The sequence below is a fragment of the Salvelinus fontinalis genome, unplaced genomic scaffold, assembly GCF_029448725.1.
Source record: "Salvelinus fontinalis isolate EN_2023a unplaced genomic scaffold, ASM2944872v1 scaffold_0381, whole genome shotgun sequence".
NCBI lineage: Eukaryota > Metazoa > Chordata > Actinopteri > Salmoniformes > Salmonidae > Salvelinus > Salvelinus fontinalis.
The window spans coordinates 95,435-122,545 of record NW_026600590.1 but is presented as its reverse complement, the minus strand read 5'-3'; the positions used below and the strand labels follow the sequence as shown (position 1 = coordinate 122,545).

The 27,111-nt window shown below is 44.8% G+C and overlaps 1 protein-coding gene across 1 annotated transcript in view; it reads left to right on the top strand.

Annotated features, from left to right (window-relative positions):
• Positions 1–23,513, top strand: part of LOC129845846 (dynein axonemal heavy chain 6-like) — an 86,927-nt gene extending 63,414 nt beyond the window's left edge. Inside the window, exons 26-37 of the mRNA XM_055913770.1 lie at positions 2,590–2,678; positions 4,235–4,381; positions 4,474–4,612; positions 7,208–7,327; positions 7,464–7,585; positions 8,889–9,018; positions 9,815–9,942; positions 13,064–13,249; positions 15,240–15,312; positions 18,919–19,070; positions 19,557–19,779; positions 23,114–23,513. Of these exons, the coding sequence (XP_055769745.1) occupies positions 2,590–2,678; positions 4,235–4,381; positions 4,474–4,612; positions 7,208–7,327; positions 7,464–7,585; positions 8,889–9,018; positions 9,815–9,942; positions 13,064–13,249; positions 15,240–15,312; positions 18,919–19,070; positions 19,557–19,779; positions 23,114–23,217 (1,613 nt within the window). The 3' untranslated portion in view covers positions 23,218–23,513. The remainder of the gene's footprint in view (positions 1–2,589; positions 2,679–4,234; positions 4,382–4,473; positions 4,613–7,207; positions 7,328–7,463; positions 7,586–8,888; positions 9,019–9,814; positions 9,943–13,063; positions 13,250–15,239; positions 15,313–18,918; positions 19,071–19,556; positions 19,780–23,113) is intronic.
• Positions 23,514–27,111: the final 3,598 nt, after the last annotated feature.

The following is a 27,111-nucleotide window of genomic DNA, read 5'->3' as shown; positions in this document are numbered from 1 at the left end:
GCTGGTGTAACTGAGTCAGGTTTGTAGGCCTCCTTGCTCACACACGCTTTTTCAGTTCTGCCCACACATTTTCTGTAGGATTGAGGTCAGGGCTTTGTGATGGCCGCTCCAATACCTTGACTTTGTTATCCTTAAGCCATTTTGCCACAACTTTGGAAGTATGCTTGGGGTCATTGTCCATTTGGAAGACCCATTTGCAACCAAGCTTTAACTACCTGACTGATGTCTTGAGATGTTGCTTCAATATATCGACATCATTTTCCTGCCTCATGATGCCATCTATTTTGTGAAGTGCACCAGTCCCTCCTGCAGCAAAGCACCCCCACAACATGATGCTGCCACCCCCGTGCTTCACGGTTGGGATGGTGTTCTTCGGCTTGCAAGCCTCCCCCTTTTTCCTCCAAACATAACGATGTTCATTATGGCCAAACAGTTCTATTTTTGTTACATCAGACCAGAGGACATTTCTCCAAAAAGTACGATCTTTGTCCCCATGTGCAGTTGCAAACCGTAGTCTGGCTTTTTTATGGCGGTTTTGGAGCAGTGGCTTCTTCCTTGCTGAGCAGCCTTTCAGGTTATGTCAATATAGGACTCGTTTTACTGTGGATATGATACTTTTGTACCTGTTTCCTCCAGCATCTTCACAAGGTCCTCTGAAGTTGTTCTGGGATTGATTTGCACTTTTCGCAACAAAGTACGTTCATCTCTAGGAGACAGAACGCGTCTCCTTCCTGAGCGGTATGACGGCTGCGTGGTCTCATGGTGTTTATACTTGCGTACTATTGTTTGTACAGATGAACGTGGTACCTTCAGGCGTTTGGAAATTGCTTCTAAGGATGAACCAGACTTGTGGAGGTCTACAATTTTTTTTCTGAGGTCTTGGCTGATTTCTTTTGATTTTCCCATGATGTCAAGCAAAGAGGCACTGGGTTTGAAGGTAGGCCTTGAAATACATCTACAGGTACATCTCGAATTGACTCAAATGATGTCAATTAGCCTATCAGAAGCTTCTAAAACCATGACATAATTTTCTGGAATTTTCCAATCTGTTTACAGGCACAGTCAACTTAGTGTATGTAAACTTCTGACCCACTGGAATTGTGATACAGTGACTTATAAGTGAAATAATCTGTCTGTAAACAATTGTTGGAAAAATGACTTGTCATGCACACAGGCGGCAGGTAGCCTAGTGGTTAGAGCGTTGGACAAGATCGACAAGATCGAATCCCCGAGCTGACAAGGTAAAAATCTGTCGTTCTGCCCCTGAACAAGGCAGTTCTGTAACGGCAGCCCTCCCTCTCTTCACTAGAAGAGGGGGTGAAACAGGGATCAGACCAACACGCAGCGTAGCCAGTGATCAACATGTTTAGTTAACAACAACTACTGTGAACACTAAACAAATACAAAATAACAAAAGTGGCAAACCGATACAGCCCTATCTGGTGCAGACCACAAACACAGAGACAGGAAACAACCACCCACAATCCCCAACACAAAACAAGCCACCTATATATGATTCTCAATCAGGGACAACGATTGACAGCTGCCTCTGATTGAGAGCCATATTAGGCTGGACACAGAAACAGACAAACTAGACACACAACATTCCCACCCAGCTCACGTCCTGACCAACACTAAACAAGCAAAACACATAAGAACTATGGTCAGGACGTGACAAGTTAACCCACTGTTCCTAGGCCGTCATTGAAAATAAGAATTTGTTCTAGTTTTTATTTATTCATTTTATCGTTATTTTACCAGGTAAGTTGACTGAGAACACGTTCTCATTTGCAGCAACGACCTGGGGAATAGTTACAGGGGAGAGGAGGGGGATGAATGAGCCAATTGTAAACTGGGGATTATTAGGTGACCATGATGGCTTGAGGGCCAGATTGGGAATTTAGCCAGGACACCGGGGTTAACACCCCTACTCTTACGATAAGTGCCATGGGATCTTTAATGACCTCAGAGAGTCAGGACACCCGTTTAACGTCCCATCCGAAAGACGGCACCCTACACAGGGCAGTGTCCCCAATCACTGCCCTGGGGCATTGGGATATTTTTTAGACCAGGGGAAAGAGTGCCTCCTACTGGCCCTCCAACACCACTTCCAGCAGCATCTGGTCTCCCATCCAGGGACTGACCAGGACCAACCCTGCTTAGCTTCAGAAGCAAGCCAGCAGTGGTATGCAGGGTGGTATGCTGCTGGCTAGTTGCCTAGTTAAATAAAGGTAAAATAAAAAAATAAAACAAAGTAGATGTCCTAACCGACTTGCCAAATCTATAGTTTGTTTACAAGAAATGTGTGGAGTGGTTGAAAAAAAGAGATTTAATGACTCCAACCTACGTGTATGTAAACTTCCGACTTCAACTGTATGTACCTTGGTATCAGGTGGTGTGAGGTGTTGCTGTGTGGTTAGGTCAGGACACAGGGTGAATGGGGATTTGAATGGTACTCACACACACCCTGCACCTGCGGCTGTCCTGTGCTGCTGGACCTCTCTTCTACACGCTATGGACTGGACTGACCCTGTGTGTGTGTGCTGTGTTTATGTCTACTGACTCATTCTGTCACCTCCTTCCTGTTAGACACGGTGATCCATGAGAACTTCAGGTTGTTCCTGAGCTCCATGCCCACCAAGGTGTTCCCTGTCACCGTCCTCCAGAACTCTGTCAAGGTAACGCTCATTTTTACACTCTGTCACAGGACATAGAGACCTTTGATTCTACAACTCAAATTTAGGTTCTACAATTCCAATTTAGATTCTGGAACTCATTCTCAGATGGTGAAACTCAGTCTCAGATGATGAAACTCAGTCTCAGATGATGAAACTCAGTCTGAGATGATGAAACTCAGTCTGAGATGATGAAACTCAGTCTTAGATGATGAAACTCAGTCTTAGATGATGAAACTCAGTCTCAGATGATGAAACTCAGTCTTAGATGATGAAACTCAGTCTTAGATGATGAAACTCAGTCTTAGGTGATGGAACTCAGTCTTAGATGATGAAACTCAGTCTTAGATGATGAAACTCAGTCTTAGATGATGAAACTCAGTCTTAGGTGATGGAACTCAGTCTTAGATGATGAAACTCAGTCTTAGATGATGAAACTCAGTCTGAGATGATGAAACTCAGTCTTAGGTTCTAGAATTCAGTCTTAGGTTTTAGAATCTCAGTCTTAGGTTCTACAAACTCAGTCTTAGGTTCTAAAATCTCAGTCTTAGGTTCTACAATCTCAGTCTTAGGTTCTACAATCTCAGTCTTAGGTTCTACAATCTCAGTCTTAGGTTCTAGAATTCAGTCTTAGTTCTAGAGTATCATCTTGGATTGTCTAAATTGAAACAGTATTGGATTCTCAATGCTCTGTTGAGATATTTATGGATCTTCAGCAATTCCGATATTTCCTGTTTGCGTCTTTGGACAGATTGTCCTCTCAACCTTAGCCACTCCGGACAGTGTTTCATATCCCTCACAGGGCCTTCCCTAACCATGAGAGAGTAGTCCTGTCACACACGGCTTACACACACATGTAGGGCCATCGCTCTTTGTAGACGCATACACACGTGTGCACACACACACACCTAACCCGTGTGATTGAGCGTGGGTGCATGTCTATGTCTCAGAATTATCTGATTGGTTATCCTTTTATATCCACATCTGTGTGTGGATGTCTGTGGATGTGTGGACGGGTGTATGTCTGTGTGTGTGTGGACGTGTGTGTGTGTGTGTGTGTGTGTGTGTGTGTGTGTGTGTGTGTGTGTGTGTGTGTGTGTGTGTGTGTGTGTGTGTGTGTGTGTGTGTGTGTGTGTGTGTGTGTGTGTGTGTGTGTATGGATATGTGAGTGTGTGTTTCCTTGTGGACGTGTGTGTGTGTGTGTGTGTGTGTGTGTGTGTGTGTGTGTGTGTGTGTGTGTGTGTTTCCTTGTGTGTGTGTGTGTGTGCTTGTGGTCATATGTGCGTGTGTTTGCTTGTGGACGTGTGTGTGTGCGTGTGTTTGCTTGTGGACGTGTGTGTGTGCGTGTGTTTGCTTGTGGACGTGTGTGTGTGTGTGTGTGTGTGTGCTTGTGGTCATATGTGCGTGTGTTTGCTTGTGGACATGTGTGTGTGCGTGTGTTTGCTTGTGGACGTGTGTGTGTGCGTGTGTTTGCTTGTGGACGTGTGTGTGTGTGTGTGTTTGCTTGTGGACGTGTGTGTGTGTGTTTGCTTGTGGACATGTGTGTGTGCGTGGGCCAGGTGACCAACGAGCCTCCTAAGGGTCTACGTGCCAACGTGCGCCGGGCGTTCACTGAGATCACCAACAACTTCTTTGAGGAGCACATCCTGGGACGCCAGTGGAGGAAGATCATCTTTGGAGTCTGCTTCTTCCACGCCATCATACAGGTCAGTACACACACCTCCTACTGTATTCATTATGTCTTTGTAACTGATGTTGAGATTGACAGTAGAATTAAAACGGTGAGTGTGTGTTGCAGGAGAGGAAGAAGTTTGGTCCTCTGGGCTGGAACATCCGTTATGAGTTCAACGACAGCGACAGAGAGTGTGCCCTGCTCAACCAGAACCTCTACTGTCAGACTGGTCACATACCCTGGGATGCTCTCATCTACATCACTGGTAGGACTGTATGTGTGTCGGCCTCCCTGCTTGCCTGTCTCCTTGCCTGCCTCTCTCCCTGCTTACCTGTCTCCCTCCTTGCCTGTCTCCCTGCCTGCCTGTCTGCCTCCTTGCCTGTCTCCCTGCCTGCCTCCCTCCCTGCCTACCTGTCTCCCTTCTCGCCTCCCTGCCTGCCTGTCTCCCTGTCTGCCTCCCTTCCTGCCTCCCTCCCTTCCCGCCTCCCTGCTTGCCTGCCTGCCTGCCTCCCTCCCTTCCCGCCTCCCTGCTTGCCTGCCTGCCTGCCTCCCTCCCTGCCTGCCTCTCTCCCTGCATGCCTCTCTCCCTGCCTGCCTCTCTCCCTGCCTGCCTCTCTCCCTGCCTGCCTCTCTCCCTCCCTTCCTGCCTCCCTTCCTGTCTCCCTCCCTTCCTGCCTGCCTGTCTCCCTGCCGGGTCCTCCATTATTCATCACATTACTGCTGGCCACTGTGAGGTTCTGAGAGGTTTAGTAGCAGGGAAGACCCTGAGGTTCTGAGAGGTTTAGTAGCAGGGAAAACCCTGAGGTTCTGAGAGGTTTAGTAGCAGGGAAGACCCTGAGGTTCTGAGAGGTTTAGTAGCAGGGAAAACCCTGAGGTTCTGAGAGGTTTAGTAGCAGGGAAAACCCTGATGTTCTGAGAGGTTTAGTAGCAGGGAAGACCCTGAGGTTCTGAGAGGTTTAGTAGCAGGGAAGACCCTGAGGTTCTGAGAGGTTTAGTAGCAGGGAATACCCTGAGGTTCTGAGAAGTTTAGTAGCAGGGAATACCCTGAGGTTCTGAGAGGTTTAGTAGCAGGGAATACCCTGAGGTTCTGAGAGGTTTAGTAGCAGGGAAGACCCTGAGGTTCTGAGAGGTTTAGTAGCAGGGAATACCCTGAGGTTCAGAGAGGTTTAGTAGCAGGGAAGACCCTGAGGTTCTGAGAGGTTTAGTAGCAGGGAAGACCCTGAGGTTCTGGGAGGTTTAGTAGCAGGGAATACCCTGAGGTTCTGGGAGGTTTAGTAGCAGGGAAGACCCTGAGGTTCTGAGAGGTTTAGTAGCAGGGAAGACCCTGAGGTTCTGAGCGGTTTAGTAGCAGGGAAGACCCTGAGGTTCTGAGAGGTTTAGTAGCAGGGAAGACCCTGAGGTTCTGAGAGGTTTAGTAGCAGGGAAGACCCTGAGGTTCTGAGAGGTTTAGTAGCAGGGAAGACCCTGAGGTTCTGAGAGGTTTAGTAGCAGGGAAGACCCTGAGGTTCTGAGAGGTTTAGTAGCAGGGAAGACCCTGAGGTTCTGAGAGGTTTAGTAGCAGGGAAGACCCTGAGGTTCTGAGAGGTTTAGTAGCAGGGAAGACCCTGAGGTTCTGAGAGGTTTAGTAGCAGGGAAGACCCTGAGGTTCTGAGAGGTTTAGTAGCAGGGAAGACCCTGAGGTTCTGAGAGGTTTAGTAGCAGGGAAGACCCTGAGGTTCTGAGAGGTTTAGTAGCAGGGAATACCCTGAGGTTCTGAGAGGTTTAGTAGCAGGGAAGACCCTGAGGTTCTGGGAGGTTTAGCAGCAGGGAAGACCCTGAGGTTCTGAGAGGTTTAGTAACAGGGAATACCCTGAGGTTCTGAGAGGTTTAGTAACAGGGAATACCCTGGGGTTCTGAGAGGTTTAGTAACAGGGAATACCCTGAGATTCTGAGAGGTTTAGTAGCAGGGAAGACCCTGAGGTTTTGAAAGGTTTAGTAGCAGGGAAGACCCTGAGGTTCTGAGAGGTTTAGTAGCAGGGAATACCCTGAGGTTCTGAGAGGTTTAGTAACAGGGAATACCCTGAGGTTCTGGGAGTTTTAGTAGCAGGTATTGTTGTGAATTGTTAGACACTACTGTACTTTTGTAGCTAGGAACACAAGCATTTCGCTACACCTGCAATAACATGTGACCAATAAAATTTGATTTGCGAATAATGTTTGACAAGGAGGTGTCCACATACACTACATGGCGAAAAGTATCTCTAAACTGATATCATGTTTTTCCCCCTTTTCAAATTTGACCTTCTAATTATGATTATACATCATTTAAAAAATATTTTTTGGGGATTATACGCTCCTGAGGCCATTTTTTCCCCCATTATTGATTTCTTCCATTGTTTAGTTTTTTTCAGGCTTTGTAATGTTTGTTTAATTCCTAATTTAACCGTTCTTTGTATGCGGAAACGATCAATTTGAAAATAATTTGGTGTTTAACCTGGCATGATATAGTTTTTAAAATCCTGAATAAAACTGTTCCTCTCTCACATAGTGTAATAACTGAGAGGTAGACAGAAGGGTTCCGCTGGGTTCTACCGTGTTCTGCGTACTAATGTTTAGAACCTCTATTAGAACCTTCCATTTACCCAGCAGACCCTCTGTTCCAGCTCCACTCTGTCTGTAATAGGAATGAGTCCAAATGGGCACATGTGTTTTCCACAGCAGGTTGATGTAAAGTGGGTGGTGTTCATTAGGGGAATGACCGTAAAACCAACATGAGCATTTCATCTGGAGGTAGCCCCTCCGGGTTTGTGTCCACGTTCTTCCTTTCAGTGCCTAATGACTCCCCCACCCTCTCCTCCTCCCCTCACCCTCTCTCCCCCAGGGGAGATAACCTACGGAGGCAGGGTGACTGATGCCTGGGACCAGCGCTGTCTCCGCACCATCCTCAAACGGTTCTTCTCTCCTGTCACCCTGGACCCAGGGTACACCTTCTCCACCTCAGGTGAAGACCACTGTGTGTGCGTGCGTGCAAATGTATGTGTACAAATGTTGCTGAATCTGAGAAACGGGGGAAATCTGTGCACTGTTGTGTGTGTGTTCAGTGAGATCTAACTGTTCGTATTCTGTCTGTGTGTCAGGTGTCTACTTTGCCCCCGAGGCAGACAGACTGAGTGACTATAACAGGTACATAGAGAACCTTCCTCTCATAGACGACCCTGAGATCTTTGGTATGCACGAGAACGCCAACCTCGCCTTCCAGGTCAGACACGTCACTCTGCTTTTATACTCTGACCTTTAGCTCAGTGGGCTAATACTGGCTTGGGGACAATTAACTATACAGTACCTAAATCAAATTTGTTTAGACAGATTTTTCTCATGTACTGTCTGAAAGAGAAGAGGTCAGATCACTAATACAAAACATGTGTTTAGCCAGTTAAGAGGAGAACGTTATCTTTGATGCTGACAACATGGATACATAGTGTAGGTGTATATTGTCTGTGTCCTGTTAAGAGGAGAACGTTATCTTTGATGCTGACAACATGGATACATAGTGTAGGTGTATATTGTCTGTGTCCTGTTAAGAGGAGAACGTTATCTTTGATGCTGACAACATGGATACATAGTGTAGGTGTATATTGTCTGTGTCCTGTTAAGAGGAGAACGTTATCTTTGATGCTGACAACATGGATACATAGTGTAGGTGTATATTGTCTGTGTCCTGTTAAGAGGAGAACGTTATCTTTGATGCTGACAACATGGATACATAGTGTAGGTGTATATTGTCTGTGTCCTGTTAAGAGGAGAATGTTATCTTTGATGCTGACAACATGGATACATAGTGTAGGTGTATATTGTCTGTGTCCTGTTAAGAGGAGAACGTTATCTTTGATGCTGACAACATGGATACATAGTGTAGGTGTATATTGTCTGTGTCCTGTTAAGAGGAGAACGTTATCTTTGATGCTGACAACATGGATACATAGTGTAGGTGTATATTGTCTGTGTCCTGTTAAGAGGAGAACGTTATCTTTGATGCTGACAACATGGATACATAGTGTAGGTGTATATTGTCTGTGTCCTGTTAAGAGGAGAACGTTATCTTTGATGCTGACAACATGGATACATAGTGTAGGTGTATATTGTCTGTGTCCTGTTAAGAGGAGAACGTTATCTTTGATGCTGACAACATGGATACATAGTGTAGGTGTATATTGTCTGTGTCCTGTTAAGAGGAGAACGTTATCTTTGATGCTGACAACATGGATACATAGTGTAGGGTTATATTGTCTGTGTCCTGTTAAGAGGAGAACGTTATCTTTGATGCTGACAACATGGATACATAGTGTAGGTGTATATTGTCTGTGTCCTGTTAAGAGGAGAACGTTATCTTTGATGCTGACAACATGGATACATAGTGTAGGTGTATATTGTCTGTGTCCTGTTAAGAGGAGAACGTTATCTTTGATGCTGACAACATGGATACATAGTGTAGGTGTATATTGTCTGTGTCCTGTGGGTTACTTGTCATCCCTAAAACGGTGAGGTCTTGTCTGTCTGTACAGCGTCTGGAAACCATGACCCTGATCAACACCATCCTGGAGGTACAGCCTCGCTCGTCAGCCCGCGGCGGGGGCAAGAGCAACGATGAGATCGTCCACGAGCTGGCCGACTCCATCCTTGCCAAGATACCGGGTGAGAGAGAGACGCACGTAAACACACACACACACACACACACACACACACACACACACACACACACACACACACACACACACACACACACACACACACACACACACACACACACACACACACACACACACACACACACACACACACACACACACACACACACACACACACACACACACACACACACACACAAGTCTCAGGCTTGATTTATTCTGGTGCTTTTACGGTTTGATGTTCGCTTTGGTTTGAAATTAAAGTTAGTCTCTCTACACTCATTATAGTGTGGTCACTGTCTGATCTGTCTGCCTGTCTCTGTCTCTCTTTCTGACTGTCTCTATGTCGTTCTGTCTCTCTGTCTGTCTTTGTCTGTCTGATCTGTCTACCTGTCGGTCTGCTGCCTGTGTCTGTCTCTCTTTCTGACTGTCTCTGTCGTTCTGTCTCTCTGTCTGTCTCTCTGTCTGTCTGTGTCTGTCTGATCTGTCTACCTGTCTCTCTGTCGGTCTGCTGCCTGTGTCTGTCTCTCTTTCTGACTGTCTCTATGTCGTTCTATCTCTCTGTCGGTCTGTCTGCCTGTGTCTGTCTCTCTTTCTGACTGTCTCTATGTCGTTCTGTCTCTCTGTCTGTCTGTGTCTGTCTGATCTGTCTGCCTGTCTCTCTGTCGGTATGTCTGTCTCTCTTTCTGACTGTCTCTATGTCGGTCTGTCTCTCTGTCTGTGTCTGTCTGTCTCTCTGTCTGACTGTCTCTCTGTCTGTCTGTGTCTGTCTGTTCTGTCTCTATGTCGGTCTGTCTCCTCAGAGTGTCTGGATATGGATGAGGCAGCGGAGGCTCTGTTTATTCGTGATGCTAACGGACGCCTCAACTCCCTCACCACCGTACTCGGACAGGAAGTAGACCGCTTTAACAACCTGCTGCGGGTCCTCAGGGTGAGTCAGGGGTCAGGCATTAGAGGTCAGGGGTCAGGCATTAGAGGTCAGGGGTCCCAGTTGTCAGCCATTCATTTTTCATTGTATTTAAATGCTGTGAAATCAGGAGATGATGATTGGAAATGGAAATGCATTGAAAGGGTCCTTGATGAAATGTTAGGACAGCTATATGGGTCCATGGTTCCAGCTACTGCCCCTTGGTCACAATGGAAGGTCCCCAGAGGTATAGGGAAGGGACATGCAGTTCGGAATCTATTCACCCCTTGACTTTTTCCACATGTTGTTACAGCCTTATTCTTATTTGTTATTCTATTTGTTACAGCCTTAAATGTATTAAATGTCGTTTTTTTCTCATTAATCTACACACAATAGCCAATAAAGAAAAAGCAAAAAAAAGTTCCAAAATGTTGGCTTTAAAAAAGATTATGTTTTACAAATAAACATGTCATATTTACTTAAGTATTCAGACCCTTTACTCAGTACTTTGTTGAAGCACCTTTGGCAGCGATTACAGCCTCGATTCTTCTTGGGTATGTCGCTACAAGCTTGGCACACCTGTATTTGGGGAGTTTCTCCCATTCTTCTCTGCAGATCCTCTCAAGCTCTGTCAGGTTTGATGGTGAGCGTCGCTGCACAGCTATTTTCAGGTCTCCAGACATGTTAGATCGGTTCAAGTCCAGGCTCTGGCTGGGCCACTCAAGGACATTCAGAGACTTGTCCCGAAGCCATTTCTATTGTCTTGGCTGTTTGCTTAGGGTTGTTTGTCCTGTTGGAAGGTGTAACTTTGCCCCAGTCCTCAGCACTCTGGAGCAGGTTTTCATCAAGGATCTCTCTGTACTTTGCTCCATTCATCTTCCCCTCGATCCTGTCTATTCTCTCAGTCCCTGCCACTGAAAAACATCCCCACAGCATGATGCTGCCACCACCATGCTTCACTATAGGGATGGTGCAACGTTTCCTCCAGACGTGACGTTTGGCATTCAGGCCAAAGTGTTTATCTTGGTTTCATCAAACCAGAGAATCTTGTTTCTCATGGTCTGAGAGTCCTTTAGGTGCCTTTTGCAAACTCCAAGCAGGCTGTCATGTGTCTTTTTACTGAGGAGTTGCTTCCATCTTGCCACTCTACTGTAAAGGCCTGATTGGTGGAGTGTTACAGAGATGATTGTCCATCTGGAAGATTCTCCCCTCTCCACAGAGGAACTCTGGAGCTCTGTCAGACTGACCATCAGGTTCTTGGTCACCTCCCTGAACAAGGCCCTTCTCCCCCGATTGCTTAGTTTGGCCAGGTGGCCAGCTCTTGGTGGTTCCGAACTTTTCCATATAAGAATGATGGAGGCCACTGTGTTCTTGTGGACCTTCAATGCTCCAGACATTTTTTTGTACCCTTCCCCAGATCTGTGCCTCGACACAATCCTGTCTCTGAGCTCTATGGACAATTTCTTTGAACTCATGGCTTGGTTTTTGCTCTGACATGCACTCTCAACTGTGGGTACCTTATATAGATCTCAAGCACAGGAGGTTAGTGGCACCTTAATTTGGGAGGATGGGCTCGTTGTAATGACTGGAACAGAATCAGTGGAATGGTATCAAATACACAAATACATCCGTGTGTTTGATGCCATTCCATTTGCTCCGTACCAGACATTACTGTGAGCCGTCCTCCCCTCAGCAGCCTCCAATGATCTCAAGAATGATCAATGGAAACAGGATGCACCTGAGCTCAATTTCAAGTTTCATAACAAAGGTTGAATTCTTAAGTAAATGTAAAATACTGTTAGATATATATATATATATATATATATAAGGTCATATAGGACAGATGCTGCTCTGTGTGTGTTTATATGGACAGATGCTGCTCTGTGTGTGTTTATATGGACAGATGCTGCTCTGTGTGTGTTTATATGGACAGATACTGCTCTGTGTGTGTTTCTATGGACAGATGCTGCTCTGTGTGTGTTTATATGGAAAGATGCTGCTCTGTGTGTGTTTATATGGACAGATGCTGCTCTGTGTGTGTTTATATGGACAGATGCTGCTCTGTGTGTGTTTATATGGACAGATACTGCTCTGTGTGTGTTTATATGGACAGATGCTGCTCTGTGTGTGTTTATATAGACAGATGCTGCTCTGTGTGTGTTTATATGGACAGATACTGCTCTGTGTGTGTTTATATGGACAGATGCTGCTCTGTGTGTGTTTATATGGACAGATGCTGCTCTGTGTGTGTTTATATAGACAGATGCTGCTCTGTGTGTGTTTATATGGACAGATACTGCTCTGTGTGTGTTTATATGGACAGATGCTGCTCTGTGTGTGTTTATATGGACAGATGCTGCTCTGTGTGTGTTTATATGGACAGATGCTGCTCTGTGTGTGTTTATATGGACAGATGCTGCTCTGTGTGTGTTTATATGGACAGATGCTGCTCTGTGTGTGTTTATATGGACAGATGCTGCTCTGTGTGTGTTTATATGGACAGATGCTGCTCTGTGTGTGTTTATATGGACAGATGCTGCTCTGTGTGTGTTTATATAGACAGATGCTGCTCTGTGTGTGTTTATATGGACAGATGCTGCTCTGTGTGTGTTTATATGGACAGATGCTGCTCTGTGTGTGTTTATATGGACAGATGCTGTTCTGTGTGTGTTTATATGGACAGATGATGCTCTGTGTGTGTTTATATGGACAGATGCTGCTCTGTGTGTGTTTATATGGACAGATGCTGCTCTGTGTGTGTTTATATAGACAGATGCTGCTCTGTGTGTGTTTATATGGACAGATGCTGCTCTGTGTGTGTTTATATGGACAGATGCTGCTCTGTGTGTGTTTATATAGACAGATGCTGCTCTGTGTGTGTTTATATGGACAGATGCTGCTCTGTGTGTGTTTATATGGACAGATGCTGCTCTGTGTGTGTTTATATAGACAGATGCTGCTCTGTGTGTGTTTATATGGACAGATGCTGTTCTGTGTGTGTTTATATAGACAGATGCTGCAGCCACATTGTTGGCATATCCTTACTGCAGTGGTGACCTCTGGGTTTATGATGTTGTCTTGTGGATGGCTCAGATAAACAACCACAAACACTTCTCCTCCCCATCTCCCTCCCTCCCCTCCCCAGGTGTCTCTGTGTACCCTCCAGAAGGCTATAGCAGGGCTGGTGGTGATGTCAGAGGAGATGGAGAGGATCTACACCAGTTTCCTCAACAACCAGGTTCCAAACCACTGGAGCACCTCAGCCTACCCCTCCCTCAAACCCCTGGCCAGCTGGGTTAAAGACCTGGCCCTCAGGACCTGCTTCATAGAGGTGACACAGACATCTCCCTCTCATAGACACATGACTTGCTGTACAGTTGGGTCAATGAACCTCTCTTTAAGTCATGAGTCAGACACAATTTACCCACAAACCACTACTTGTGTACATATGTATTGATGTACTACGACACAGTGAAACACTATATTTACTTCTCTCAGACGTGTGTGGATGTTGTCATTACATCAGATGGGAAGACTGTTGTGTTTGTGTGTTGTCATTACATCAGATGGGAAGACTGTTGTGTTTGTGTGTTGTCATTACATCAGATGGGAAGACTGTTGTGTTTGTGTGTTGTCATTACGTCAGATGGGAGACTCTTGTGTTTGTGTGTTGTCATTACGTCAGATGGGAGACTCTTGTGTTTGTGTGTTGTCATTACATCAGATGGGAAGACTCTTGTGTTTGTGTGTTGTCATTACGTCAGATGGGAGACTCTTGTGTTTGTGTGTTGTCATTACATCAGATGGGAGACTCTTGTGTTTGTGTGTGCATGAGTGTGTTTTACATATGTAGGTAATGTAGTATGATACAGTGGAAACTGAACATCTATGTATGCGTCCTCTTGTTGTTAACATTTCTGTGATCACACACACACACACACTCTCACACACACACTCTCACACACACACGAATGTGGATTTTCTCATTAGCTCAGACGGGAAGACTCTTTTAACATATGGTGTGGTGCTTACAGGAACTCCTCTCAGGCAGAAAAACACACACACACACACACACACACACACACACACACACACACACACACACACACACACACACACACACACACACACACACACACACACACACACACACACACACACACACACACACACACACACACACACACACACACACACTATCAGGGGTAGTGAGATGGGATGATGTGATGAGAGAATCATGTTTAAACATTAGCAGCACGCAGTCCACTTCAGACTGACTTCTTTCTTTTTCGCTCTCTTTCTCCCACTTTCTATTCTTCTGTGTCCTTGCTCTGTATTTGCCCATCTCTCTCTCGCTCTCTTTCTCTCTTTCTCTCTCCCTAGTCTTCTCTCTCTTTCTCTCTTTCCCTCTCCCTAGTCTTCTCTCTCTTTGTTCTCCCTCTCTCTTCCTCTCTCTCCCTAGTCTTCTCTCTCTTTGTTCTCCCTCTCTCTCCCTAGTCTTCTCTCTCTTTGTTCTCCCTCTCTCTCCCTAGTCTTCTCTCTCTTTGTTCTCCCTAGTCTTCTCTCTCTTTGTTCTCCCTCTCTCTCCCTAGTCTTCTCTCTCTTTGTTCTCCCTCTCTCTCCCTAGTCTTCTCTCTCTTTGTTCTCCCTCTCTCTCCCTAGTCTTCTCTCTCTTTGTTCTCCCTCTCTCTCCCTAGTCTTCTCTCTCTCTTTGTTCTCCCTCTCTCTCCCTAGTCTTCTCTCTCTCTTTGTTATCCCTCTCTCTCCCTAGTCTTCTCTCTCTTTGTTCTCCCTCTCTCTCCCTAGTCTTCTCTCTCTTTGTTCTCCCTCTCTCTCCCTAGTCTTCTCTCTCTTTGTTCTCCCTCTCTCTCCCTAGTCTTCTCTCTCTTTGTTCACCCTCTCTCTCCCTAGTCTTCTCTCTCTTTGCTTGTCTCTATCTCCAGTCTTCCCTCTCCTCTATCAATGTACATGTTCTATTAGCACGTGAAACAGATGTTACCATTGCCAAAACCAGTGAACTAGATAATAATCTCTCTCTGCTCTCCGTCCATCTCTCTTTCTCTCTGTGCACTCGCTCCGTCGCCCCAGACTGAAGCGTCTGTTCCGGGAGACTGTGTGTTACGCAATCCCTAAATGTCTACACACAGACCGACCGAGATGAACAGAACCCCAGTCTCTGGTGACAGCCTTAACATTAGATTCTGGGAACTGAGATTAACATAACCCAAACAAAATCCCTCTCCCCTTCGTGTGTGTGTGTGTGCGCGTGTGTGTGTTCATGCAGGGAAACCAACTTCCTCTCTGTCTGTGTGTTTGTGTAGAACTGGATCACACGGGGTCAGCCCAAATCCTTCTGGATCTCTGGACTATTCTTCCCTCAGGGCTTCCTCACTGGTCAGTACACACCGTCTCCACTGTGTCTCCACTTTCCTCCTCATTCATTACAGCTGCAGTGCTTGTTGCAGCGCTGAGTAGAAATAGGAAGAATGTGCATTTTATGGTTTATAAAAGTGTTGAATACAAAGTGTTGACAGTGCTGAGGAGGAACTTAAACATGAACTAACTCATAAAAACAGCATCTCTCTGCTGTATTCGTTGACCGTCTCTCTCTAGTCGTGGTTTTAAACGTTTAAAAACAGCAGCTCTCTGCTGTATTCGTTGACAGTCTCTCTCTAGTCGTGGTTTTAAACGTTTTAAAACAGCAGCTCTCTGCTGTATTCGTTGACAGTCTCTCTCTAGTCGTGGTTTTAAACGTTTAAAAACAGCAGCTCTCTGCTGTATTCGTTGACCGTCTCTCTCTAGTTGTGGTTTTAAACGTTTAAAACTGCAGCTCTCTGCTGTATTCGTTGACAGTCTTTCTCTAGTCGTGGTTTTAAACGTTTAAAACTGCAGCTCTCTGCTGTATTCGTTGACAGTCTCTCTCTAGTCGTGGTTTTAAACGTTTAAAAACAGCAGCTCTCTAGTCGTGGTTTTAAACGTTTAAAAACAGCAGCTCTCTGCTGTATTCGTTGACCGTCTCTCTCTAGTCGTGGTTTTAAACGTTTAAAAACAGCAGCTCTCTGCTGTATTCGTTGACAGTCTCTCTCTAGTCGTGGTTTTAAACGTTTAAAAACAGCAGCTCTCTGCTGTATTCGTTGACCGTCTCTCTCTAGTCGTGGTTTTAAACGTTTAAAAACAGCAGCTCTCTGCTGTATTCATTGACAGTCTCTCTCTAGTCGTGGTTTTAAACGTTTAAAAACAGCAGCTCTCTGCTGTATTCGTTGACCGTCTCTCTCTAGTCGTGGTTTTAAACGTTTAAAACAGCAGCTCTCTGCTGTATTCGTTGACAGTCTCTCTCTAGTCGTGGTTTTAAACGTTTAAAAACAGCAGCTCTCTAGTCGTGGTTTTAAACGTTTAAAAACAGCAGCTCTCTGCTGTATTCGTTGACCGTCTCTCTCTAGTCGTGGTTTTAAACGTTTAAAAACAGCAGCTCTCTGCTGTATTCGTTGACCGTCTCTCTCTAGTCGTGGTTTTAAACGTTTAAAAACAGCAGCTCTCTGCTGTATTCGTTGACAGTCTCTCTCTCTAGTCGTGGTTTTAAACGTTTAAAAACAGCAGCTCTCTGCTGTATTCGTTGACAGTCTCTCTCTCTAGTCGTGGTTTTAAACGTTTAAAAACAGCAGCTCTCTAGTCGTGGTTTTAAACGTTTAAAAACAGCAGCTCTCTGCTGTATTCGTTGACCGTCTCTCTCTAGTCGTGGTTTTAAACGTTTAAAAACAGCAGCTCTCTGCTGTATTCGTTGACCGTCTCTCTCTAGTCGTGGTTTTAAAAGTTTAAAAACAGCAGCTCTCTGCTGTATTCGTTGACAGTCTCTCTCTCTAGTCGTGGTTTTAAACGTTTAAAAACAGCAGCTCTCTGCTGTATTCGTTGACCGTCTCTCTCTAGTCGTGGTTTTAAACGTTTAAAAACAGCAGCTCTCTGCTGTATTCGTTGACAGTCTCTCTCTAGTTCTGTAACGGCGTTCCTCCTCCTCTCCATCTTCGGAAAAGGAGGAGTATTGAGGGAACCAAGGCGCAGCGAATTTTGAACACATAATGATTTATTAAACAAACAAAATAGACAAAGACGAAAACGAACTATACTGGATATAACTAACAAAATAACAAAACGATGTAGACAGACCTGAACAAACGAACTTACATATACACGAAGCACGCTGACACAGGAACAGACTACATAAACCGAAACAGTCCCGTGTGGTACGAAATAACATACAGACACGGAAGACAATCACCCACAAACAAACAGTGAGAACACCCTACCTAAATATGACTCTTAATTAGAGGAGAACGCAAAACACCTGCCTCTAATTAAGAGCCATACCAGGCAACCACAACCAACATAGAAACAGATAACATAGACTGCCCACCCAAAACACATGCCCTGACCATAAACACATAAAAAACAACATAAAACAGGTCAGGACTGTTACAAGTTCGTGGTTTTAAACGTTTAAAAACAGCAGCTCTCTGCTGTATTCGTTGACAGTCTCTCTCTAGTCGTGGTTTTAAACGTTTAAAAACAGCAGCTCTCTGCTGTATTCGGTGACAGTCTCTCTCTAGTCGTGGTTTTAAACGTTTAAAAACAGCAGCTCTCTGCTGTATTCGTTGACAGTCTCTCTCTAGTCGTGGTTTTAAAGGTTTAAAACAGCAGCTCTCTGCTGTATTCGTTGACCGTCTCTCTCTAGTCGTGGTTTTAAACGTTTAAAAACAGCAGCTCTCTGCTGTATTCGTTGACAGTCTCTCTCTAGTCGTGGTTTTAAACGTTTAAAAACAGCAGCTCTCTGCTGTATTCGTTGACAGTCTCTCTCTAGTCGTGGTTTTAAACGTTTAAAAACAGCAGCTCTCTGCTGTATTCGTTGACAGTCTCTCTCTAGTCGTGGTTTTAAACGTTTAAAAACAGCAGCTCTCTGCTGTATTCGTTGACAGTCTCTCTCTAGTCGTGGTTTTAAACGTTTAAAAACAGCAGCTCTCTGCTGTATTCGTTGACAGTCTCTCTCTAGTCGTGGTTTTAAACGTTTAAAACAGCAGCTCTCTGCTGTATTCGTTGACCGTCTCTCTCTAGTCGTGGTTTTAAAGGTTTAAAACAGCAGCTCTCTGCTGTATTTGTTGACAGTCTCTCTCTAGTCGTGGTTTTAAAGTTTAAAAACAGCTCTCTGCTGTATTCGTTGACAGTCTCTCTCTAGTCGTGGTTTTAAAGGTTTAAAAACAGCAGCTCTCTGCTGTATTCGTTGACAGTCTCTCTCTAGTCGTGGTTTTAGACGTTTAAAAACAGCAGCTCTCTGCTGTATTCGTTGACAGTCTCTCTCTAGTCGTGGTTTTAAAGTTTAAAAACAGCAGCTCTCTGCTGTATTCGTTGACCGTCTCTCTCTAGTCGTGGTTTTAAACATTTTGAAATATCACAGTATCCATTTTGCCGTAGCTTTCTTACATGCCTGCAAACATGGTCATCTGAGCATCTGATTGGCCAGCGGTGGCATAGTGCACTTGATTTCCTCTCCAGGCCCACTGGGAAGGCAGAGTTTGTACCTTCAGTCACATTCCCGGCGCGCAGGGCAGCTGAGTTGGCTGCACCTACCACCAACAGCCCGAGACTAATTAAACACATAGGAACACAAGGCTTTATCGTTGGGCTTTTTACAGAAATGTTTGGCGATGGACTAGAAATGCCTTGGAGATGGACCGGTTGGTGACCACTGATATAGTATGTTGTTTGGTTTGAGAGAGGTGCTGTATATTTATAAATCCTGTTATTATTGAACAGGCCTGGGATCAGTCCAAAGTAAAGTACCAAACTGGGTTACAGTCCAGTTACTGAGATGTTGTTGGGTTTGAGAGAGGTGCTGAATATTTATAAATCCTGTTATTATTGAACAGGCCTGGGATCAGTCCAAAGTAGAGCACCACACTGGTTACTGAGATGTTGAAATCCTGTTGTGCTGTTCCCCCTCCTGTCCTGTAGGGGCGCTACAGAACCACGCCAGGACCTATAACCTCCCCATCGACGAGCTCAACTTCCGTTTCAACGTGTTGCCGGTCTACCTAGACCAGGGGGCCATGAGCGAGGCGCTGAAGACCCTACCGGCTGGGGGCGAGCTGGACATGGACTCTGCGGTAGCTACAGGGAGGGGAGAGGGACATGTTTAGACTGGTTGCCCTGAGGGCAGGAAGGAGTTTACTGCATCCTGCCTCCAAAGCAAAGTCTGACTCTGTAAAAACATGAAGGAGCTAAGCTACTCGCTGATAGAAATGACTCCAACACACTTTGACCTCTGTGGGATGTTTAGATCAGTGAATTAGTCAACTAGTCAGGTCCTGGAGAGATGGCTTTAGAACAGTATCTGGGTCATTATTAGGACCCTGTGTTCTGGACCACCATGTCACATGACCTAGATGTGAACCTTTATTTAAAGCCTCATCCAGAAATGAGAATTAGACCTAAAATGAAAACGACTGTCTGAAGATGGTGCTGGACGATAAAGCTTTAACTAAAGGTTCAAAACCAGGTCATGTGACATGATTGTCCAAAACCCAGGCCTCTAATCATAATGTATCATATTATGACATTACGGTAGCTACAGCACCACTCTGTCTCCATAGCTACCCACCATCAACGACGGCGTGCTGGTGCACGGGATGTTCATGGACGCCAGTCGCTGGGACGACGTCAACATGGTGATCGAGGATGCGTTGCCGCGGGTGATGAACGCCATGCTTCCCGTGGTGCACTTTGAACCCCAGCAGAACTATGACCCTGATCCGTCTCTCTACCAGGCTCCGCTGTACAAGACCTCAGCTAGGGCTGGGACTTTGTCTACTACAGGTAAGGACACCTACCTAATATTCAGTTGCACCCCCTTTTGCCCTCAGAACAGACTCCATTCGGGAACCTACCTAGAGGGATCCTACCTAGACCTACCTACCTAGAGCCCTACTACCTACCTACCCAGAGCCCTACTACCTACCTAGAGCCCTACTACCTACCTAGATCCCTACTACCTACCTAGAGCCCTACTACCTACCTACCTACGTAGAGCCCTACTACCTACCTACCCAGAGCCCTACTACCTACCTAGAGCCCTACTACCTACCTAGAGCCCTACTACCTACCTAGAGCCCTACTACCTACCTACCCAGAGCCCTACTACCTACCTAGAGCCCTACTACCTACCTAGAGCCCTACTACCTACCTACCCAGAGCCCTACTACCTACCTAGAGCCCTACTACCTACCCAGAGCCCTACTACCTACCTAGAGCCCTACTACCTACCTACCTACCTAGAGCCCTACTACCTACCTAGAGCCCTACTACCTACCTCCAGCCCTATTACCTACCTACCTACCTACCTAGATCCCTACTACCTACCTAGAGCCCTACTACCTACCTACCTACCTAGATCCCTACTACCTACCCAGAGCCCTACTACCTACCTACCTACCTAGAGCCCTATTACCTACCTACCTACTACCTACCTAGAGCCCTACTACCTACCTAGAGCCCTATTACCTACCTACCTACCTAGATCCCTACTACCTACCTAGAGCCCTATTACCTACCTACCTACCTAGAGCCCTACTACCTACCTATGTCCAGATAGTAACAGACCTGTGTGTTCGCTGGTCCTCTACACCATGTCCAGATGGTAACAGACCTGTGTGTTCTCTACATCATGTCCAGATGGTAACAGACCTGTGTGTTCTCTGGTCCTCTGCATCATGTACAGATAGTTACAGACCTGTGTGTTCTCTGGTCCTCTACACCATGTCCAGATGGTAACAGACCTGTGTGTTCTCTGGTCCTCTACATCATGTCCAGATGGTAACAGACCTGTGTGTTCTCTGGTCCTCTACATCATGTACAGATAGTAACAGACCTGTGTGTTCTCTGGTCCTCTACATCATGTCCAGATAGTAACAGACCTGTGTGTTCTCTGGTCCTCTGCATCATGTACAGATGGTAACAGACCTGTGTGTTCTCTGGTCCTCTACAGATAGTAACAGACCTGTGTGTTCTCTGGTCCTCTACATCATGTCCAGATAGTAACAGACCTGTGTGTTCTCTGGTCCTCTGCATCATGTCCAGATAGTAACAGACCTGTGTGTTCTCTGGTCCTCTGCATCATGTACAGATAGTAACAGACCTGTGTGTTCTCTACATCATGTACAGATAGTAACAGACCTGTGTGTTCTCTGGTCCTCTGCATCATGTCCAGATGGTAACAGACCTGTGTGTTCTCTGGTTCTCTGCATCATGTCCAGATGGTAACAGACCTGTGTGTTATCTGGTCCTCTGCATCATGTCCAGATGGTAACAGACCTGTGTGTTCTCTGCATCATGTACAGATAGTAACAGACCTGTGTGTTCTCTGGTCCTCTGCATCATGTCCAGATAGTAACAGACCTGTGTGTTCTCTGCATCATGTACAGATAGTAACAGACCTGTGTGTTCTCTACATCATGTACAGATAGTAACAGACCTGTGTGTTCTCTGCATCATGTACAGATAGTAACAGACCTGTGTGTTCTCTACATCATGTACAGATAGTAACAGACCTGTGTGTTCTCTGCATCATGTCCAGATGGTAACAGACCTGTGTGTTCTCTGCATCATGTACAGATAGTAACAGACCTGTGTGTTCTCTGGTCCTCTGCATCATGTCCAGATAGTAACAGACCTGTGTGTTCTCTACATCATGTACAGATAGTAACAGACCTGTGTGTTCTCTGGTCCTCTGCATCATGTCCAGATAGTAACAGACCTGTGTGTTCTCTGCATCATGTACAGATAGTAACAGACCTGTGTGTTCTCTGATCCTCTGCATCATGTCCAGATGGTAACAGACCTGTGTGTTCTCTGGTCCTCTGCATCATGTCCAGATGGTAACAGACCTGTGTGTTCTCTGCATCATGTACAGATAGTAACAGACCTGTGTGTTCTCTGGTCCTCTGCATCATGTCCAGATAGTAACAGACCTGTGTGTTCTCTGGTTCTCTGCATCATGTACAGATAGTAACAGACCTGTGTGTTCTCTGGTCCTCTACATCATGTACAGATAGTAACAGACCTGTGTGTTCTCTGGTCCTCTGCATCATGTACAGATAGTAACAGACCTGTGTGTTCTCTGGTCCTCTACATCATGTACAGATAGTAACAGACCTGTGTGTTCTCTGGTCCTCTACATCATGTACAGATAGTGACAGACCTGTGTGTTCTCTGCATCATGTACAGATAGTAACAGACCTGTGTGTTCTCTGGTCCCCTACACCATGTACAGATAGAAACAGACCTGTGTGTTCTCTGGTCCTCTACATCATGTCCAGATAGTAACAGACCTGTGTGTTCTCTGCATCATGTACAGATAGTAACAGACTTGTGTGTTCTCTACATCATGTACAGATAGTAACAGACCTGTGTGTTCTCTGGTCCTCTGCATCATGTCCAGATAGTAACAGACCTGTGTGTTCTCTGCATCATGTACAGATAGTAACAGACCTGTGTGTTCTCTGGTCCTCTACATCATGTCCAGATAGTGACAGACCTGTGTGTTCTCTGGTCCTCTACATCATGTCCAGATAGTAACAGACCTGTGTGTTCTCTGGTCCTCTGCATCATGTACAGATAGTAACAGACCTGTGTGTTCTCTGGTCCTCTGCATCATGTCCAGATGGTAACAGACCTGTGTGTTCTCTGGTCCTCTGCATCATGTACAGATAGTAACAGACCTGTGTGTTCTCTGGTCCTCTACATCATGTCCAGATAGTAACAGACCTGTGTGTTCTCTGGTCCTCTACATCATGTCCAGATAGTAACAGACCTGTGTGTTCTCTGGTCCTCTACATCATGTCCAGATAGTAACAGACCTGTGTGTTCTCTGGTCCTCTGCATCATGTCCAGATGGTAACAGACCTGTGTGTTCTCTGGTCCTCTGCATCATGTACAGATAGTAACAGACCTGTGTGTTCTCTGGTCCTCTGCATCATGTACAGATAGTAACAGACCTGTGTGTTCTCTGGTCCTCTGCATCATGTCCAGATGGTAACAGACCTGTGTGTTCTCTGGTCCTCTGCATCATGTACAGATAGTAACAGACCTGTGTGTTCTCTGGTCCTCTGCATCATGTCCAGATAGTAACAGACCTGTGTGTTCTCTCCCTCAGGCCACTCTACTAACTTTGTGGTGACGGTGATGCTGCCGTCCAGCCAGCCTAGTGACTACTGGATCACCAAGGCCTCAGCCCTGCTCTGTCAGCTCAACGAGTAGTGACCCACCCACACACACACACACACCGCTGTACTTCTGCACCTTCAATACCAGCAGCAGTGATGAAGCCCATTCTCTATGGACTCTTGTTTTCTGGAAACCAATGACTGTTTGTAATGACTGTATTGAGAAGTATTCTACTGTGTACTCAGTTCCTGCTAATCAGGGAGATTATTTATATAGGGCCCAAAATGCCATTCTTCTTTTATTTTCTGAGTTGCTTTGATTAAATACCATGTAGCAGTGCTGTTGTCGTTTGTGATTTTGCTGTGTGCATGGGAGAAGAGCATGTCACTACACCCGCAACACCTGTCACCAATCAGATTTGATTTGGTGTGTTCAATTCAGTGAATGTCTCTTGTCTTTCAGTGAACTGTAATAACATGTTAACACACCTACGCCGGACAGCCCCAGCTCCCGACATGCCTTTATTTCCCCCCACACAGTCGACAGGAAATGTAGACTGCAGTGCTTTAATAGTCACTCGTGTAGCCTGCAAATGTAAAGGGAGAGTAGATCGTCAATATTCACCAGGAGCACCACGTAAAATGATTCTGATGCGTGGTCAGGCAAACTCTAATTCACATGTAATGTGATGCTACTTCAGCGTCCTGCATCTCCCCCAACATAAATGAGCCCCCTGTCCTTCTCAGCTGAAGGGACACCTGCGATAGTGAACCACCTCTAACAAAACGCTGTCCTCCTGCATTTAAAAACCACTGTTGACTTAATCTATTCCATTTTTCTCTGAGGAAAAACACCATATATTTAGCCTCTGTTACTGAAAAGTTATTTCAACACAGTAGCTCACCCATTGTGATGTCAACATTAGAATGCACACACAGGGCTCTATACGGAACACACAGGGCTCTATACGGAACACACAGGGCTCTATACGGAACAAAAATATAGATGCAACATGTAAACCACCTGACCTCAACCCAATTGAGTTGAAAAGCAGCCAGCAAGTGCTCAGCATATGTGGGAACTCCTTCAAGACTGTTGGAAAAGCATTCCAGGTGAAGCTGGTTGAGAGAATGCCAAGAGTGTGCAAAACAGTCATCAAGGCGGCTACTTTGAAGAATCTCATATCAAAAATATTTTGATTTGTTTAACCTCTTTGGGCTGCAGGGGCAGTATTGAGTAGCCTGGATAAAAGGTACCCATTTCAAACGGCCTCGTACTCAATTCTTGCTCGTACAATATGCATATTACTATTACTATTGGATAGAAAACACTCTCTAGTTTCTAAAACCGTTTGAATTATATCTGTGAGTAAAGCAGAACTCATTTTGCAGCAAACTTCCTGACAGGAAGTGGAAAATCTGAAATCGATGCTCTGTTCTAGGGCCTGCCTATAAATGTGCTTGATATTTATTAGTATACATGCACTTCATACGCCTTCCACTAGATGTCAACAGGCAGTGAGAGAAGAAATGGAGTGTATAACATGATCTGAGGTCGAATAAAAGCTCTTGGCATGACGTGACCCCAATTTCCTGTTTTCTGGAACGCGCGAGAAGTGACCTGGTATTGCCAACTGTAAAGCTGTCGTTATAGACGACTTATATCTCCGGCTAATATCTTTTATTTGATACATGTGACAATATCATTGTAAAGTATGTTTTTTCAATATAGTTTTATCAGATTATTGAAATTTTTTCGGGACGTTAGGCGTGTTGCTTTGTCTGCGTATTTTCAGGAAGGAGAGCTTCGCACCACTTTGCTAGCTTTCCGTACTAATTGACTGGAGAAGAGGACATTCTAAATCCAAACAACGATTGTTCTGGACAAAGGACCCCTTGTACAATATTCTGATGGAAGATCATCAAAAGTAGGACCCATTTTATGATGCTATTTCATATATCTGTCGAACATGTGAACTAGTAGTTGCGCCCAGATTTTGGGCACGCTCTCGCCATAACGTAAACTGCATGTCGTAATGAAGTTATTTTTAGAATTCTAAATGGTGATTGCATTAAGAACTAGTGTATCTATCATTTCCTATACAACATGTATTTTTTTGTAATGTTTATGAATAGTTATTTGGTCAGAATATGTGAGTGTCAGAAAAATATCCGGACGTTGTGGGAAAAAGATGCAACGTTAGCACAATGTATAACCACTGATTTCAGCTCTAAATATGCACATTTTTGAACAAAACATGTATGTATAACCTGATGTTATAGGACTGTCATCTGATGAAGCTTATCAAGGTTAGTCAAAAATTATACATCTTTTGCTGGTTTGTTACGATCGCTAACTTTTGCTGCTGGTAAATGGCTTGTGTTTCTGGCTATTGTGGTAAGCTAATATAATGCTATATTGTGTTTTCGCTGTAAAACACTTAAGAAATCGGAAATATTGGCTGGAATCACAAGATGCCTGTCTTTCATTTGCTGTACACCATGTATTTTTCAGAAATGTTTTATGATGAGTATTTAGGTATTTGACGTTGGTGTCTGTAATTACTCTGGCTGCTTCGGTGCTATTTCTGATGGTAGCTGTGATGGTAGCTGCAATGTAAAACTGATTTATAGCTCAAATATGCACATTTTTTTAACAAAACATAGATTTATTGAATAACATGTTATAAGACTGTCATCTGATGAAGTTGTTTCTTGGTTAGTTTGGTTGGTTCTTGGTTAGTTAGCTTGGTTTTGTGCATGCTACCTGTGCTGTGAAAAATGTCTGTCCATTTTTGTATTTGGTGGTGAGCTAACATAAATATATGTGGTGTTTTCGCTGTAAAACATTTTAAAAATCGGACATGTTGGCTGGATTCACAAGATGTTTATCTTTCATTTGCTGTATTGGACTTGTTATGTGTGAAAGTTAAATATTTCAAAAAAATATATTTTGAATTTCGCGCCCTGCACTTGAAGTGGCTGTTGTCATATTGTGCCCGGCTTCGGGCTTGCAGCCCAAAGAAGTTTTGATACTGTTTTGGTTACTACATGATTCCATGTGTTATTCCATGGTTTTAATGTCTTCACTACTATTCTACAATGTAGAAAATAGTAAAAATGAAGAAAAAGCCTTGAATGAGTAAGTATGTCCAAACTGTTGCCTGGTACTATATATGTTCATCACACCCTCAGGGAGCGAGGTGGAGGAGGAGAGCAAGAAGAGAGATGGAGGGATAGAAATGGTGCTGAGGAGTCTCTCTGGTCTTCACTGTATCCTGTCTTCGCCTGCCGTTTATCTAGATCAATTATCTGTGTGGACGCTATGACAGGCCCTTGCTGTCGAGGTGTCTGATACACGGCTACAGTACTGCATCTCAGTGTCCCCTGTATCGACGCTACCATGGTAATGGAGAAGTGGAAGATGATGTTGAGTAGTGTGACTGGACTCGTCGTGTTAAGAGGCCGTCTACTCAACAGATGTGGTGGTAGGGAGTCAAGTGACGACATCATTAATAAATGAATAGATGCGATGTACAGTTTAAGTGGGAAGTTTACATACACTTAGGTTGGAGTCATTAAAACTAGTTTTTCAACCACTCCACAAATTTCTTGTTAACAAACTATAGTTTTGGCAAGTCGGTTAGGACATCTACTTTGCGCATGACACAAGTCAGTTTTCCAAAAATTGTTTATAGACAGATTTTTAAAAATGTATAATTCACTATCACAATTCCAGTGGGTCAGAAGTTTACATACACTAAGTTGACTGTGCATTTAAACAGCTTGGAAAATTCCAGACAATTATGTCATGGCTTTAGAAGCTTCTGATAGGCTAATTGACATCATTTGAGTCAATTGGAGGTGTACCTGTGGATGTATTTCAAGGCCTACCTTCAAACTCAGTGCCTCTTTACTTGACATCATGGGAAAATCTAAAGAAATTAGCCAAGATCTCAGAAAAAAATTGTAGACCTTCACAAGTCTG